The sequence below is a fragment of the Hibiscus syriacus genome, unplaced genomic scaffold (assembly GCF_006381635.1).
Source record: "Hibiscus syriacus cultivar Baekdansim isolate YM2019G1 unplaced genomic scaffold, ASM638163v2 tig00111989_pilon, whole genome shotgun sequence".
Classification (NCBI taxonomy): domain Eukaryota; kingdom Viridiplantae; phylum Streptophyta; class Magnoliopsida; order Malvales; family Malvaceae; genus Hibiscus; species Hibiscus syriacus.
Window position 1 is genome coordinate 719,364 of NW_024063230.1, and position 15,228 is coordinate 734,591.

Below are 15,228 nucleotides of genomic sequence, written 5' to 3' on the forward strand. Positions count from 1 at the left end.
TTTTCGTCTTTGCCCTATTCTTATTAACACAAGAATATGCAAAGAGGGGCAGCTGTATACACCCATTTTTGTCCGAGTCATTTTTTCATTTCATTTTATTTCATTTTATTATCTTATTATTATTATTACTAATATTAAATATTATTATTATTATTATTGTTATTATTTACATTTTGAGGCCCAATATGGAGCCCAAGACCATTACAAGACCAATCTGAAGCCCCAATACCATTATCAAACTAACCCACTCAAGCCCGGTTCAACCCAATTACAAGACCCAGAACCCAGATCCGACTCAACCCTACTATAATCTGGAACCTAGATCCAACCCGAAAACCTAAACATATTAGGGTTTCTTGTAGAGATCCAGCACCTCTCAATCTCGTCCCTTGATCTGGACCCAAATTAATGGTCTAGATCAGTGGCTATTTAGGGTTGTAGAAACCCTAGCCCTAGATAACTGTTACCACCGCCACTGCATGGTGTCACTACTGTCTCCAACCGCCTCTGACGCTGCCATCATCCTACAGTGACAGAGGATCAGTGTCAACAGTGGAAAGAGACATCAAATCAGAAAAAAATAGAGAACAAATCCACATATATCCCGAGGATATATGCCATATCAAAATAATCAGAATAAGGCACTCATGCCCTATGTTTCAGGAACCACAAGCAAATAAAATCAGCCATCATATAGGATAGGGGTTTCTTTAAAAAAAAGAATGATAAGAGAGAAAAGAAAATGGGGACAGAGAACCTAAGAAAGAAAAAACCAGAGAGCAAACACGAGAATAAGAGAGAGAAAAAAAGAAAGGAAAATAGAGAAAAAAATAAAGCTAAAGGGCAACTTACCTTTGATCTTGTGTTTGAGGCCTCATAGGAGTTCAAAGAATCCTTCACAGAAGGTAAAAAAAAAAGTATTCATTGTTTCCTAGATCTAGAGTTTCGGGGGTGGGGTTTCGTTTTTCTAGGGCTGTTTTAGAAGAGGAAGAGAGAAAATAAGAAAAATGATGGTTGTTTTTTTACTTTTTTTGCTCCTTGTGGCCACCGATCTACGGTGGTCGGGGAGTTGAGGCTTCCATCCTCGGCGGAGGATAGAGGAGGAGAGACGGGGAAGAGGAGAGAAGTAGAGCATTATGCTCTCTGTTTTTTAGAGAGAGAGAGAAATGAAAAAAATGAGAAACATACCCACTTAGGCCAGTGGTTTGACCATATATACCAAGCCTCAAACGACAACGTTTGAAGGGGGTCGGGGTGTAATTTTACCTTGTGGTTTAATTATGTTCGGGGGCCTCTGTGTTTTATAAAGTTAGTTTAAGGGCATTTATTGAATTTTATTTATTTTTTATTTCATGCTCCGATTTTGTAAAGTTTGTATTTTGGTCCTTGTCTGTTTATTATCAATATTTTGTAAATTTAGACATTGTACTTTGCATTTATAAAACTCTTATTTTGATCACTGATTCTGTATTTTGGGTTAAATACTGAATATGCCATGTTTGTTTTATTTTCATTATATTTTAGACCTTTATTTGCTATATGAAAATGGAAAATTGCATATCTAGTCCATAAGATCTTCTTGATGTAATTTTAGTCATTGTTTAGCTTTAGTTTGGGTTATTTGTTTGTTTGGCCCCTGTCATTTTATTTTAGTTTTGTTTAGATCCTTTGTTAACTCTATATTTAGCATTTTAATCCTTGTATTGAGTTTTATTTTATTCTATCGTTGTTTGTTTGAATTAATATTATTGTATATTTGTATAAATATATAAATATATTTTAATACATATTATTATTTATAATAAATCTTAATTAGTTTATGATATTGTTGTTAAACTTAGTTGTGTTTTAGTTCGTTTGATATATGTAGTTTCCTTAATATATATACATTCGAAGTTATTTTCAAGAACATTATTCGTAGAACGGGCGTGAAATGTACATTTGATCGAAGTAGTGCTATCGATACAACGTTCTAGTGAATATGAACTTGAAAACATGAATATCTTTATATGAACTTATTAAAATCATAATATTTCTATTTCTATTTCTTTTATTTTATTTATTATTTATTTATTTTATAATGTTTAATGTTTTAATTGTTTTTATGTTAGTATTAATGATATATGTTCAAGATAAATGAATTACATTTTATTTTATGCAAATTTTCGATATCATTTTGTATTATTCCAAAGATAGAATATTATTTATGAATAAGAAATAGGCGAGATAGTTTTCCCGACGGAGGATTGCAAATCTCGGGATTTCTTATCAAGTAAAGAATTTTCTTTTACTTTAATGTTAAATAAATATATCATAATTTTACTTTTAATTTGAATTTTAAGTTCTACCATTACTACGGTATATAAGCGACTAGTTACCATTTTTTGACGTTGTGGGGTGCTTATCCTTCCCACGCGTAACTACTTCTGAACCCCTAAAATATTTTGATAACACATATCAGTTTTTGTCTAAAAAACAATTTTTCTTAAAATTGTTTTAAAAAGACGTTTTTATATATTCGACATACCTAACCTAAAGGTTGATGGCGACTCCCATTCAACTCCAATTCAAATTTATTCAAAATCGTGAATTTTCCAAAATAAAAATCATAATTGTTTTTTTTAATAATATTTAATTATTTTTTCAAAAAAAAAAGGTTATGACACATAATATCCAAGACAAAACAACCCACAAAATCTTTCATAGGAAACTAGCTAACCACTGGGTTTGAAGATGAATGGAGGAGCTGCTAAGTTCTCTGGAGGAATCTATAATTTATTAGAACATGTTGCTGCAAACAATCACCATGGCAATCCAACTTATAAGTCTGATGGCAGACTCTAGTATATCAGATACAAAACCTTGAAGATGGTCAGTTTTTCCTATAGTAATAATTTTAGTTCAAACAGTTGGAACAAAACCTCTTTTCAAAACTATTTAGGCAAATGGATTCCCATTCCATGATGTTCATGGAAAGTGTGATCCTTTTTTTTTCCTATCGCTTTTGATCTATATAAACCTGGATTTCATGAGAGTTGGTTACTGATTCACTGTTTAGCTAGCAGAATATTTTTTGTGCTGCTAAAAAATATGCTTCTTTTATCAGTTCATGTGTTCCATTGAATGTGGATGGAATCACTAAATAAGCTTTAAATTCCATAATATATATCTATATATAATGAATTATGTTATACATCTGATTCTCTCCCCGCTTAAAAAGATCCTATCTGTCCGCCATAAGTGACTGACTGTATGATTAAACAAAGGATTTTCCTCGCTTCCTCCTTATGTTGGAGCCTTTTGGATTTTTCTTTTAAAAATTTTAAAATGACATCCCACGTCATTTTGAGTTTTGTTGATGGATAAATTGGGATTGTAGTGCCCTTTAACGGCTCATTCGTTCAAGTTTAAGTGAAGAGTCACTGATTATTACAAGAGAAGAAGAGATCGATCAAGCTAAAAATAACATGAACGACCATTAAGAGAGAAAAAAAGCAAGGGAGAGAGATGAGGAGGAGAGAGCCCAAAGAGAAAATTCAGACCCCTTTTCTCCAAAATTGTTTTAAGGATTTAAATGTAGTTTATTAATATTAATATTAGATATATGATTATAATAACTATAGATTGATTGATAGAATAAATAAATTAATTGCCAAATAACAATTTGACTCTCACAAGAAAAAATGACGATAGATATATTACTTATGGAAGATGTGAAGGAGGTATAACTAGTTTAATAACAAGGATCTTGTTTATCTTTCAACATACTTGGTTAAACAAAACAACTGAGAATCCGGGTTTTGTCTAATTTGGATAATGCTGTTAGTTTAGAAACCCTTTTACTTGCACAAAGGTGAGACCTTTGTTAGGGGTAACATACCCACATGCATGGTCCAACTATGAACAAACATAACACGCGTCCCTGACGTTTTGATGTTGAAAGACAACTTTTTTGGGGGGAGAAAAGAGACCCCATTGATTCTACTTTATCTCCTTTAGTAGTGGCTAGATCCAAATCGCTGTCGAAATGGGAGTTCATTAGAAGGGATGAATTTTCCATTTTAAAATATTGAAAGAGAAAGGATCATGTGATCCGTTCACAAATCACAACCGTCTTTCCTTGTTTTGATGTGCAAGGCCAAATAATTCACTTTGAGTATTTGACGGTTGCTTTGCTTTGCGTTATCAGCTCACTTTCTTCCAAAGCCAGTAGATCCATCGTTTATTAACTGCCACGACTCTTTCTTCTGTTCAATTTTTAATTAATTTGTTGTTAATCTTAAATTTTATTGATACTAAAGAAGCAAACAAAAAGCGAACAATCATTGATTTCTGTAATGGCAATAAACAAGGGAACTTAAAACAGTCCCTAAGGTAGACGAATTAAGAGTAGAATGGAAACCCCATCAATGGATTTGCGCTGTTTTTGCAGACTCTTCCTAATAACAGCTCTGATTTCACTTGTCCGTCAGCCGTTTTCTGCTAGAGCCGGTGATATAGTACACGACGATGATTTAGCTCCGAAGAAGCCCGGTTGTGAGAACGATTTCGTTCTGGTAAATCATTCGAAAGTTCTACCTTTTCTTCTACCGGTTTTCGTTTCTTTGTTTTGTCAACTGGGTTTTGCTTAAATTTCAGCTTGATTCCTTATTTTCTTCCCCATTAATCTTGGTACTTAGTAGCAGTAAGCACTAAGCACTTAAATTTGTTCCCCCTCCTTTACTATTAGCAATGGAATCTTCAAGTCTCGAAGTAGGCGTTTTGGATGTTGAGCTTTAGAGTTATATCTCTCTTCGTTTTGGTAAATTGTATGTTGGTATATTGTAAAGAATTTATTGTACCTTTTACTTTCTAGTTGCTGATCGTATATTACATTTCTAGATTCATAGTTACTGACTTATTGTTTGTCTAAGTGGTTTTAGCTTGAAGAAGTTTTCAAAATTGGAATGAGAGGGTGTATAAGAGCTATTTTCTTTCATGTATTATAGGGGATTTCCTGTCCTTTCTGTTAACTGTCATTTTTCCCCTTTCAAGTTTAGAGTTCCCCATGTTATTGGGGTGAAGCCGTATTTTCAGCACCGATTTGTACTATTTATCTTATTGAGCTTTATCACTGTTTTATTTGTCTATAGAGTTTAACTATCCTCGAAATTGATAGGTCAAAGTTCAAACCTGGGTTGATGGCATAGAGAATGCCGAGTTTGTTGGTGTAGGTGCCAGATTTGGTAGTACTATAGTGTCAAAGGAGAAAAATGCAAATCAAAGACGCCTCATTCTTTCTGACCCTCGAGATTGTTGTAGTGCCTCAAAGAATAAGGTTTTTTTTATTACAGTATACTCTTGCATCTATTTATGATCATGCAAAACAATCTAATATGATAGTAGATTTTAGTTACTATTACAATGCATAATTTTGATTTTGTTAGCTTGCTAATGATGTCATAATGGTGGACCGAGGCCACTGCAAGTTCACAACCAAGGCAAACAATGCACAGGCAGCTCATGCTTCAGCTGTTCTCATTATAAATAATGAAAAGGGTAATCAATGTTTTTATTTTTATTTGATTCTGCTAATCAATTGGGGTTTGGAAAAAAATTGGTCTTATGTCATTTTTCTGGAAATTTTACCCTCTTGAATTGCCTTGAATAAGTATGTGACTGGCGGTACTCAGTTTTTAAATTATTGTTGGATGAATATTTTGACCTAGAAAGATGACATATTGTGGAATATATGTGAGTTCCTTCCAGAACTCTACAAGATGGTATGCGAGCCTGATGAAACCGATCTTGATATACATATACCTGCTGTCATTCTCCCACAAGATGCTGGTGCAAGCTTGGAGAAAATGCTGACAAGTAATTCATCAGGTAAGCTTCTACTCTATTTTTTTTTCTAAAAAGATTCACCTGCATATATGATCAACCAACCAAGGCTAGTACTTCTAAATACTTCGCACTTCTGTAGTTTCTGTACAGCTTTACTCTCCGACGCGACCACTAGTTGACATAGCTGAAGTGTTCCTATGGTTGATGGCTGTTGGTACCATATTGTGTGCTTCGTATTGGTCTGCTTGGAGTGCTAGAGAAGCTGCTATTGAACAGGACAAACTATTAAAGGTCACCTTTAGTTAATTTTACATATTTTCCCATGCAGATGCTGTATGTTGGAGTTGTATCATGTTTACAGCTATACTATGATTATGAATTTGTAAACCTTATGTTGTAAATGCAGGATGCCTTGGATGAAATTCCCGACACCAAACCTGTAGGTTCTGGTGGTATTGTGGACATCAACATCACATCAGCTGTCTTATTTGTTGTTGTTGCTTCTTGCTTCTTGGTTATGCTTTACAAACTTATGTCATATTGGTTTGTTGAGCTCTTGGTGGTTCTTTTCTGCATAGGTGGTGCGGAGGTACAACTTTCTTTCATTGTCTGATTCCTGGTTATTATTCATTTATGCATGCATGCATATGGAGCTTCTCTTAATTCATGTTATAGTTTGGCATGCAAAACATCTTTCTCTAAACTTTAGCAATCTTTTCTGACTTCTTCCAGATATTTCAATGAAGTATTAGCATGTAACACTAAAGTTCAATATATTTGCAGGGCCTTCAAACTTGCTCGGTTGCTTTACTGTCAAGGTATTTGTGTGTTTCTTCCTTAGTATGAATTTAGTATCTCATGAGAAATTTGCCTTTTGACACCTGTCACATCAACCACTTGTCTTATTGTTGATTGATTCTTGTATATTTACTGTTGATCGTGTGTTGTTATTTTATTCTCTGCATGATATAGAAGGATGGTGATAACCATCAAAATATTATGAAAAGTTGAAGAAAAGGATTTTGTTTGAAAACTATATTGGGTCTTAACGGGGTCAACACTCTTTAATTAGATGAAGAAAAATGGTTGCAATTTGTATTTATGGATGCCTGTTTGATTGTTGAGATAAACACAATTATGTAGTTTACAACCTTCCCTGAAGTAAATTGATTTGTCTTTTCAAGGTTGTGAATAAATTTGTATATCTCTCAGGTGGTTCAAGCGTTGTGGAGAATCATACATTAAAGTGCCTTTTTTTGGAGTCTCTCGTACCTTACATTGGCTGTTTCCCCCTTCTGCATAGCATTTGCTGTTTGGGCTGTTTATCGCGATGTTTCCTTTGCTTGGATAGGTCAAGATATATTGGTAACGATATAGTTTCTTGTTAAGTTTCCTAATATATTTCAAGATTATCGAACTTAAGTTATGTGAATGATTAAACATCCATTTTTTTGGTCTAGATTTTTATGCTTTCATTTGTTGAGGCTCTAAATTTTGGGTTCTGGCTAAAGGTTAGCTACCATCATTGCTAATAATAGGCAAGCTAATCTGATCCATGAGTCTTTGTGAGTTCAGTTGCTATGTTTGATACACCATATGTGCCCTTTCTTGTGGTGTAGTATTTTTCTTCCCATAACTGCGAAGAGTGAGTTTAAAACAAGTTTACGTTTCAACTAATAGATGATTTATTCCTCTTCTAGGTTCAAAATAGACTTTTTTTGCTTTCCATCTTAAGTGCATGTATTACAACACCACACCAACGAGGATGAATATGAGTCATTCTGCTTATTCCTAGTCCTTGTACTTCTCCCTTTCTTGCCTTTTTTAATAAGATGCTGATGCAGGATTTACACGACTGATATTTTTTTCCTTCAGGAATTGCTCTGATAATCACAGTTCTGCAAATTGTCCATGTACCTAATCTCAAGGTAGCATTACAGCTCTATTTACTCCCCTCTCATTATATTTTAGACTTGTATGGACCCTCATTAGATTCCTTAGTTTTCTCTTTGGGACCCTAAAATTATTAAATATTCAATGATTTTGACAAATAAAGCTATTTCTAGGAAACAATTTGTTATTCTTACATATTTATGATCAGGTGGGAACAGTTCTACTAAGTTGTGCCTTCTTATACGACATCTTTTGGGTATTTGTTTCAAAAAAGTTGTTCCATGAAAGCGTGATGATTGTGGTAAGTAATCCACCTTATCCAACTCTAGCCCATGTGCTATATCAGAATTAGAAGGTTAGTTTTTAGACTATTAAGGATATTCAAAATACGAAAGGCTAGAAGGTAATACTGATTGCTTGTGTCTCTTTCATAGGTAGCCCGTGGGGATAAAAGCGGGGAGGATGGCATCCCAATGCTACTGAAGATACCACGCATGTTTGATCCATGGGGTGGTTATAGCATAATAGGATTTGGTGACATTCTTTTACCTGGATTGTTGATAGCATTTTCACTCAGGTTTGGACTGCACTCTTTGCTTGTTAAACCTATTCTTAATGCTACTGTTCTGTATTTGCAAACTTGTCTCTTGATATCAGTGCCTTACTTCTAGGAGAAAATGCCCTTCCATGCTTCTTTGAACAATCTGTTTACCCTCACATGTTGCAAAGTTTTGTTTAAAATATTTAACTAGTTAACACGGAGCATTTTGAGCCGAATATAATTTTTAAATGATTCTATAATATAGCATATCAAGAAAACACGTGCAATGTCCACCAATCCAATATTTATGGAGTGTATAATGTTTCAGGCTACAAGTATGAGGTTCATGCATCATTTTCCTGACCAAGGATGATCTGAAATATTATCTCTTCATCTGTTTAAGCTGACAGAAACGACAAGTTTTTTTCTTTTATGCTAATTTTCTAATTTCAAAGGCATGCTTTTTTGGCATTTGAATTCTCAAATTTACTGATTTATCAACTTAGTAGTGAGAACTCACACAAACCACTTGTGCTTAAAGGTATGATTGGCTGGCGAACAAGACTCTTCAAGCTGGCTACTTCTTGTGGGCAATGGTTGCTTATGGCTTAGGTAAGAGTTGAGGAAGAAATCACGTTGATCCGATTAACAGAAAGAAGCATATTTTTCTTGTTAGAGTGGTCAATAAGACATTTTATTTGTGGACAAAGGCATTAAAACACTTATGAAATTCTCTAGACGCCATTGCCATCATTCACCTGGGTTTTGCAAATGACAGTTTTCTACTCCTTTCTCAACCCATGGCAGGTCTTCTCATTACATACGTGGCTCTAAATTTGATGGACGGACATGGTCAACCAGCACTCCTTTACATTGTCCCTTTCACACTGGGTAAATTTTGTCCGCTAAAAGTGGTTTTCTCTGAAACCGAAAGCTGCAGTCCATTTCTCTCAGCTGACGAAAATTCCGTACCTTGCTGCAGGAACCTTTATAACCCTAGGAAAAAAGAGAGGTAATCTAAGAGTCCTGTGGAGAAGAGGAGAACCAGAAAGACCCTGTCCCCATATCCGACTCGAACATCAGCATCATGAAGAGTTGGGGGATGACGACCATTAGTAAGACCCTTTTCCTTTTATTGTATTGTAGAAATTGCTGTGACTGAGGCTGTTCATTTGAGACTTTAGCTGTAGCATAAGTCTTGATGCTCTTTGAAGGTAATGAGATGGGGCGTAGTTATCGATTAACAAAGATAGTGCGTCATTCAGAAGAAAGCAAAACAAGAAGTGTGCATTTGATAAGCTTTAAAGAACCTGCACCATTTACTTCAATTTGATGCAAGTACTTATTTCCATATGAAAATTTTCAGAGTTGAAACTGAAAATGTAATTGTACTTCATATTGTGGCTAAAGATTAAATCAAAGAAAGGCTAAGTTTTCCTTAGTTTGCCAACTTTTTTTCCTTCGATCTTCTGGAATTGAAATGAAGAAAGCTTGAAGGACTCGGAATCAACATCATTCTATCATATTCTCAAGAAAGCCAACATCAGCATTTATCTTTAGTTCCAAATCATGAATAGATCGGGACAGCTCAAGTATTAACACACTAACGTGGGTCGTTTCGGTTGGTTAAATATTCATTAACACCTTTGATCTTCATCTGGCTTCTCAAAGAGAAAAAATGATAAAGTAAACGATGTTTGGTTGTCAGAGATTTGAATACTCTTAAATGTCTAGTATTTGTTTATTTAGAAATTGAAATGTTTAGTTTAGATCTTTGAAATATCGCAATCCAATGTTTAAGACTAACCTCTCAAATATAACAGAAGGAAATCACTTGGTAAACAGAAGGAAATCTTGAATGTATTTGCTGACCATCTAAGTTTCCATCAAGAGATTGATTCTTTTCTCACCAACTTGCCCTAGGTTGGGAAAAATAATGTGTTGGAGAATAATAGTTGGGGGAATAGGAGAAGAAGATGAACTCACTGTACTTCTCTTGTTGTCCCCCAATTATGAAGCCAAATCAGCCACATTGAATGGGAGATAAGCCTTGATACCCCCTCAAGGGTAAAATTATACTTTTGATCCCTTCCATTTTCCTCTTGATTCTAAAAATTCCATTGGGTAAAGTGCATAAATAGTCCCCCGACTATAGGGTGTTACTTTGTTCAGTCCCTCGACTATTAAAAGTTACAAAATAGTCTTCCGGCAATAGGGTGGTGCTTTGTTGAGTCCCTTGACTGTTAAAAGTTACAAAATTGTTACTTGACTATTCATATATTCCAAGCCCGTCTTTTTCCATTCAAAAATTGACGATCGTTTGAGTTGAATGTTAACATGCTGACTGTAATATGATAGTCTTTCGAGATTTTGAGATCGAATTTTATCATATCACCATTAACATATTAACGTCTAACTCAAACTACAATTAATTTTTTCATAGAAAATGATGAGTTTGAAACATATGAATAGTTAGATTTTATAACTTTTAATAGTTAATAGACTCAACAAAACAACGCCTTATAGTTTTATAGTTGAGGGGTCAATTTGTAACTTTTAATAGATTAGAGACTCAACAAAATATTATTCTATAATCTGGAGACATTTGTGTACTTTACTCAATTATATTTTTACATATTACTAGGCTCGGTTCTTACCCACGTGGGTCCAAACTTTTTCTAACGAATTCAACTACTCATATTAACCCTTAATTCAAGTTAATAATTAAATATCAAGTTAAAAATTTGGATCGTTACGTCAATATACATGAGAGAAGACTTTTTTGTTGTCAACTAGTATTGGTACAAGTGATTGAGATTTATAAATTTGGGCCTGTAAAGTTAAGTTTGAATCCTATCACTATCAATCTTGGTGTACAATACGTAAATTCTTATATAAATCATAATTGAGTCTTAGGTATGCCCTGATCCTAGCCTGGGAAGCCACTCCTTACCTAAATTCTTGTGTTAAAAAAAAACTTTTTCGTTAGTTGTGAATCTTTACCAATTAATTCTCTATTGTGTTTCTCTCTTCTTTGATGAACATAATCCGTATGATGAATTATTATGAGATTTATATTATTTTCTATTTTTAGGGATACATTTTTTCTTCTTTGCTATAAATCGTAGTATTTTACCCAAGTATTCGTGTACAACTCTTATCATATTTATAAATGAATGAATATTAGCATTTGAGTCGATGAGTATGCATTTAGTCTTCAATGTTCCTATATATATACACACACACATTTGATTTTCTAAAGCCAAAGAAGAAGTATAATTAATTTAAAATGCATAATTATTAATAAGTTTATGTACAAATGGTGGCATTAGTGAAGCCATTTATTCTCTAACCACGAACTTGTCGGTTTTTTAGTAAAGGGATGAATAAACTTTATAAAATACATTTAAAACAACAATATTGGAGGCAAGAACACTTGTGAGAATGAAGGGTAAGGGAGGCTCTAAACATCTTTCTTTGGCCTTAAAAGCCGTCTTAATCGTCAGCTGCCATGCTGGGGTTCAACTTTTTGTAGTTCAATTGCTCAGGCTGTGTGGACCATTTATGATAAACTTATTTACTACTCCAATGTGACTGGAAGATCTTTGAAGATGATACATTGTGGCAATTTGTGATATCAAGGTTCTCTGTTTCTAAATGGTTCCAACAATAAACATAAAACTTTGCATCTATGGCAGACACCAAAAAGTACAAACTGAAGTTTGGGAGGTTTTATTTAGCGTATAATTTGGCATTCGCTTTTATTCTTATTTCACTTGTAAAAAATACATCTATTCATGACTTGTAACAAAGATTTTTAATATGTCATCTCCAAAATTTTCACCAGAATTCAAGTATATCCATTTCCCCCAGTTTTGCATATTTTTTCCAGGATAGGCTTCAGGTTTCTTGGGTGCACCTCCATCAACAGCCCATATTTCATGAACAGAGTTAGTGACATCTTCTGCTCTACCCGGTGCCCCGGTGCCACCTTAAGATGGTGTCGGAGCAGCACTGCCACCGCTATCGATTTCATCTGGAGATAGGCTAGATCTTTACCTAAACAAATTCGAGGTCCAGCGTTGAAAGAAATAAATCTATATGGATCTTTTGATTCGTATCTCTTGCCGTCTTCGGACAACCACCTTTCCGGCTTGAAATCCAAGCAGTCTTCACCCCAAATGAACTTCATCCGGCCAACCGAGTATATCGAGTATGTCACGTTTGATCCAGCGGGGACAAATGTTCCATTAGGCAACACATCATCGGCTATTACATGCTTCGAGTCTTGTGGCACGGAAGGGTAGAGTCTCAATGTCTCGGACAATGCCGCCTTGAGGTATAACAATCGGTCAATTTCTTCAAACACAAGGGGTTCATCTATCCATTTGGATGTGTCGGTGCCACGTGTCTCCATCAAGACGGTGGAAATTTCAGTGATGATATTCTCTTCCACCTTTGGGTTTTGACTGACCAACCAGAAGAACCAACATAGCGCGACCGATGACGTATCTCGTCCAGCTAGGATGAAATTCAATGCCACGTGTTGGAGGAATTCATCCGAGTAAGATTCTTTCTTTCTCATGAAACGGGACAGCAAGTCATCGTGTGGGGTATCCGCTTGATGCTGACTCATCAATTCAAACTTACGTGTATTAATGATGTCGGATAGGTATTTATCCATGTGGTCCAGGCTTCGGCTCAACGTGGCTTCCATCCCAAGGCGAAACCATTTCCTCAGCTTCCATATGATTTCAGGCAAAATAAAGCGTTGGAGCGTGGCTTCCGTGGCTCGATCGAAAGCCATTGCGAAGCCGTTCTCAGGAAGTCCCGGGGACATTGTTTGAGGATCCTTGCCAAATGTCAAGCCGCAGATGTTGTCGAAAGTGAGCCGAAGCAACAGGTCTTGAAAATCAACCGGCTTCCCTTGGAGCTGAGCCGTCTCAAGAATGGGGCAAAACCGATGCTTGATGGCACGGCTAACCCACCGTGACATGGCTTGCCGCAGCGTCCTGGTGGTAAACTCCAGCGCGGCAGTCTTGCGCTGGAACAGCCATGTGTCACCATCAGAATTGAAGATCCCATCACCAAGCAAATCATGGAATACTGCCTGCCAGTTAGGCCCCTTGGGATAATTATCGAACCGGCCCTTCAAAATATGCTCCAAGTTCTTTGGATCGCAGGTGACAGTCACCAGACCTTGCTTCCGGGCCAGAAAGGGAATCGCGGCGATGCATGTCTGATACGTGCCGCCACACGCGCGGAGATTGTCGGCGATCCACTCATGCATAGAATTCGAGTTCTGGATGAGGCCCGGAAGGCTGCCCAATAAAGGCCAGACACGTGGGCCATTGAGCGACCTCGCTATGAACTTGAACCAGAGTAGATAAGCCACTATGGCTGATAAGATCATCAAAGCCGTTGATGTATCCATTTGCACGTAAAGTAAATACGAGGTGGAAGCTAATGATGAAATAACATGGGCAAAACTTGAACTGAAACAACAATGGGGAAAACAAATTAAGGAGAAGAGACGAGAAGCCTGTGAGCGTGAGTAAAGGGAGAAGGGTTAAATAGAAGAAATCAATAGAGCAAAGCGTGCAATTAATATGGGCAGCCAAATTTGTTGAGAACATCGATCTATCACTTTTCCACTTTTATTTTAATGTTTTTGCTGAGTGCATGGATCTGATTAACTCGGCTTTCAAATATAAACAGCACATTGCCATTAATGGCCGACTCAGGTCGTTGAGAAAAAGCACTACCAGATCAGTTAGACCTTGCAACAAGTACACAATTAAATCATATTATTAACTTTATCATTATTTTAAACAAATATTTTTTTATATAATTCTCTAATATAACTTTACTTTTATTTTTATTTATAAATGACGTGTCGTAGGAAGAAAGGCGATTTTCTTGGTATATCACCGGTGATCGGTATTATTACCGATCTAACACCCTTAGCAGGAAAGCGCGCCCCTGAACCGCGCTATATGTTGATTTGGCGCCACGTTGGTATAGCGCCCCCTGCCCCGCGATATACGATGATCTGGCGTCACGTGGGTATAGCGCGCCTCCTGATCCGCGTTATACCTGGATATCTGACACGTGGGGTATAGCGCGGTGCAAGGGACGCGTTATACCCCTAAATACCCAACCCTTCACGTCCCCATCTCCCTATAAATACCCCATCCTCAATCACTTTTATCACACCAAATTCTCTCAAATTCTCTAAATTTCTCTCAAATACTATATTTTTAAGGTATATTTTATAATATTTTCATTATTATGTTTTTACTTTATTTAATATTTTATTAATATAATTCTTGTGTAGATATATAATAGAAGACAGTCTATTCGCTCGGATGGAAAACATATATCTCTACACTTTGCTGATACGGTGTACCCATACTGCAATTGTATAGCTGAAATCAACACTGCAACAGCTATATGAGAGCTTGCTTTTACCATTGGCATGATGGCTTGGCATATCACTTCAGAGTCCAAGTTCGGATGATCTTGGCTGACCCCTCCAGCACAATATGTGTGAGGACCGTTGTATACTGTTAGTTCCCATATGTTGTTTTTCCTCTTTATTTTCGATACGCGAACCATCTAATTGCATCCGTTTTCGCGTCGGACACAGTAGCATACATATTTTTCGGTCATCGATCGGTTGACTCTGGATTGAACAGAATTACGGATATTGTAATTTTTGATAGCCATCATCGCTTCTTCTTTGCTTGAAAACTCCATTCCTAAAGATAACTCACCATCATTTATTGATGAGTAATATCCATAGCCACCGAGATGAGGCATATCCGCAAATTCTGGCCCGTACATTGCACCATAATCAGCTTCATACATGTGTACAGGAGGGTCAGTTTGTGCCATATTTCCTGGAACTTCATCATCATCGGAGTTGAATTGCGGTGATTCTGGGTGAATGAATAGTCCAGTCTCAG

The 15,228-nt window shown here is 36.1% G+C and overlaps 1 protein-coding gene and 1 pseudogene across 1 annotated transcript; one reads left to right on the plus strand and one right to left on the minus strand.

The window, feature by feature from the left end:
* The first annotated feature begins 4,370 nt into the window (after positions 1-4,370).
* LOC120173880 lies at positions 4,371-9,698 on the plus strand (annotated as a pseudogene).
* A 2,370-nt stretch (positions 9,699-12,068) lies between these two features.
* On the minus strand, positions 12,069-13,716 carry LOC120173833 (cytochrome P450 86A22-like). Its single transcript, XM_039180899.1, has one exon. The coding sequence runs from the start codon at positions 13,692-13,694 to the stop codon at positions 12,111-12,113; it is 1,584 nt and encodes a 527-aa protein (XP_039036830.1). The 5' UTR covers positions 13,695-13,716; the 3' UTR covers positions 12,069-12,110.
* Between the last annotated feature and the right edge of the window lie 1,512 nt (positions 13,717-15,228).

Excerpts from the sequence above, each read along its gene's own strand:
- LOC120173833 (XM_039180899.1), bottom strand. The coding sequence starts at position 13,694 with ATGGATACATCAACGGCTTTGATGATCTTATCAGCCATAGTGGCTTAT.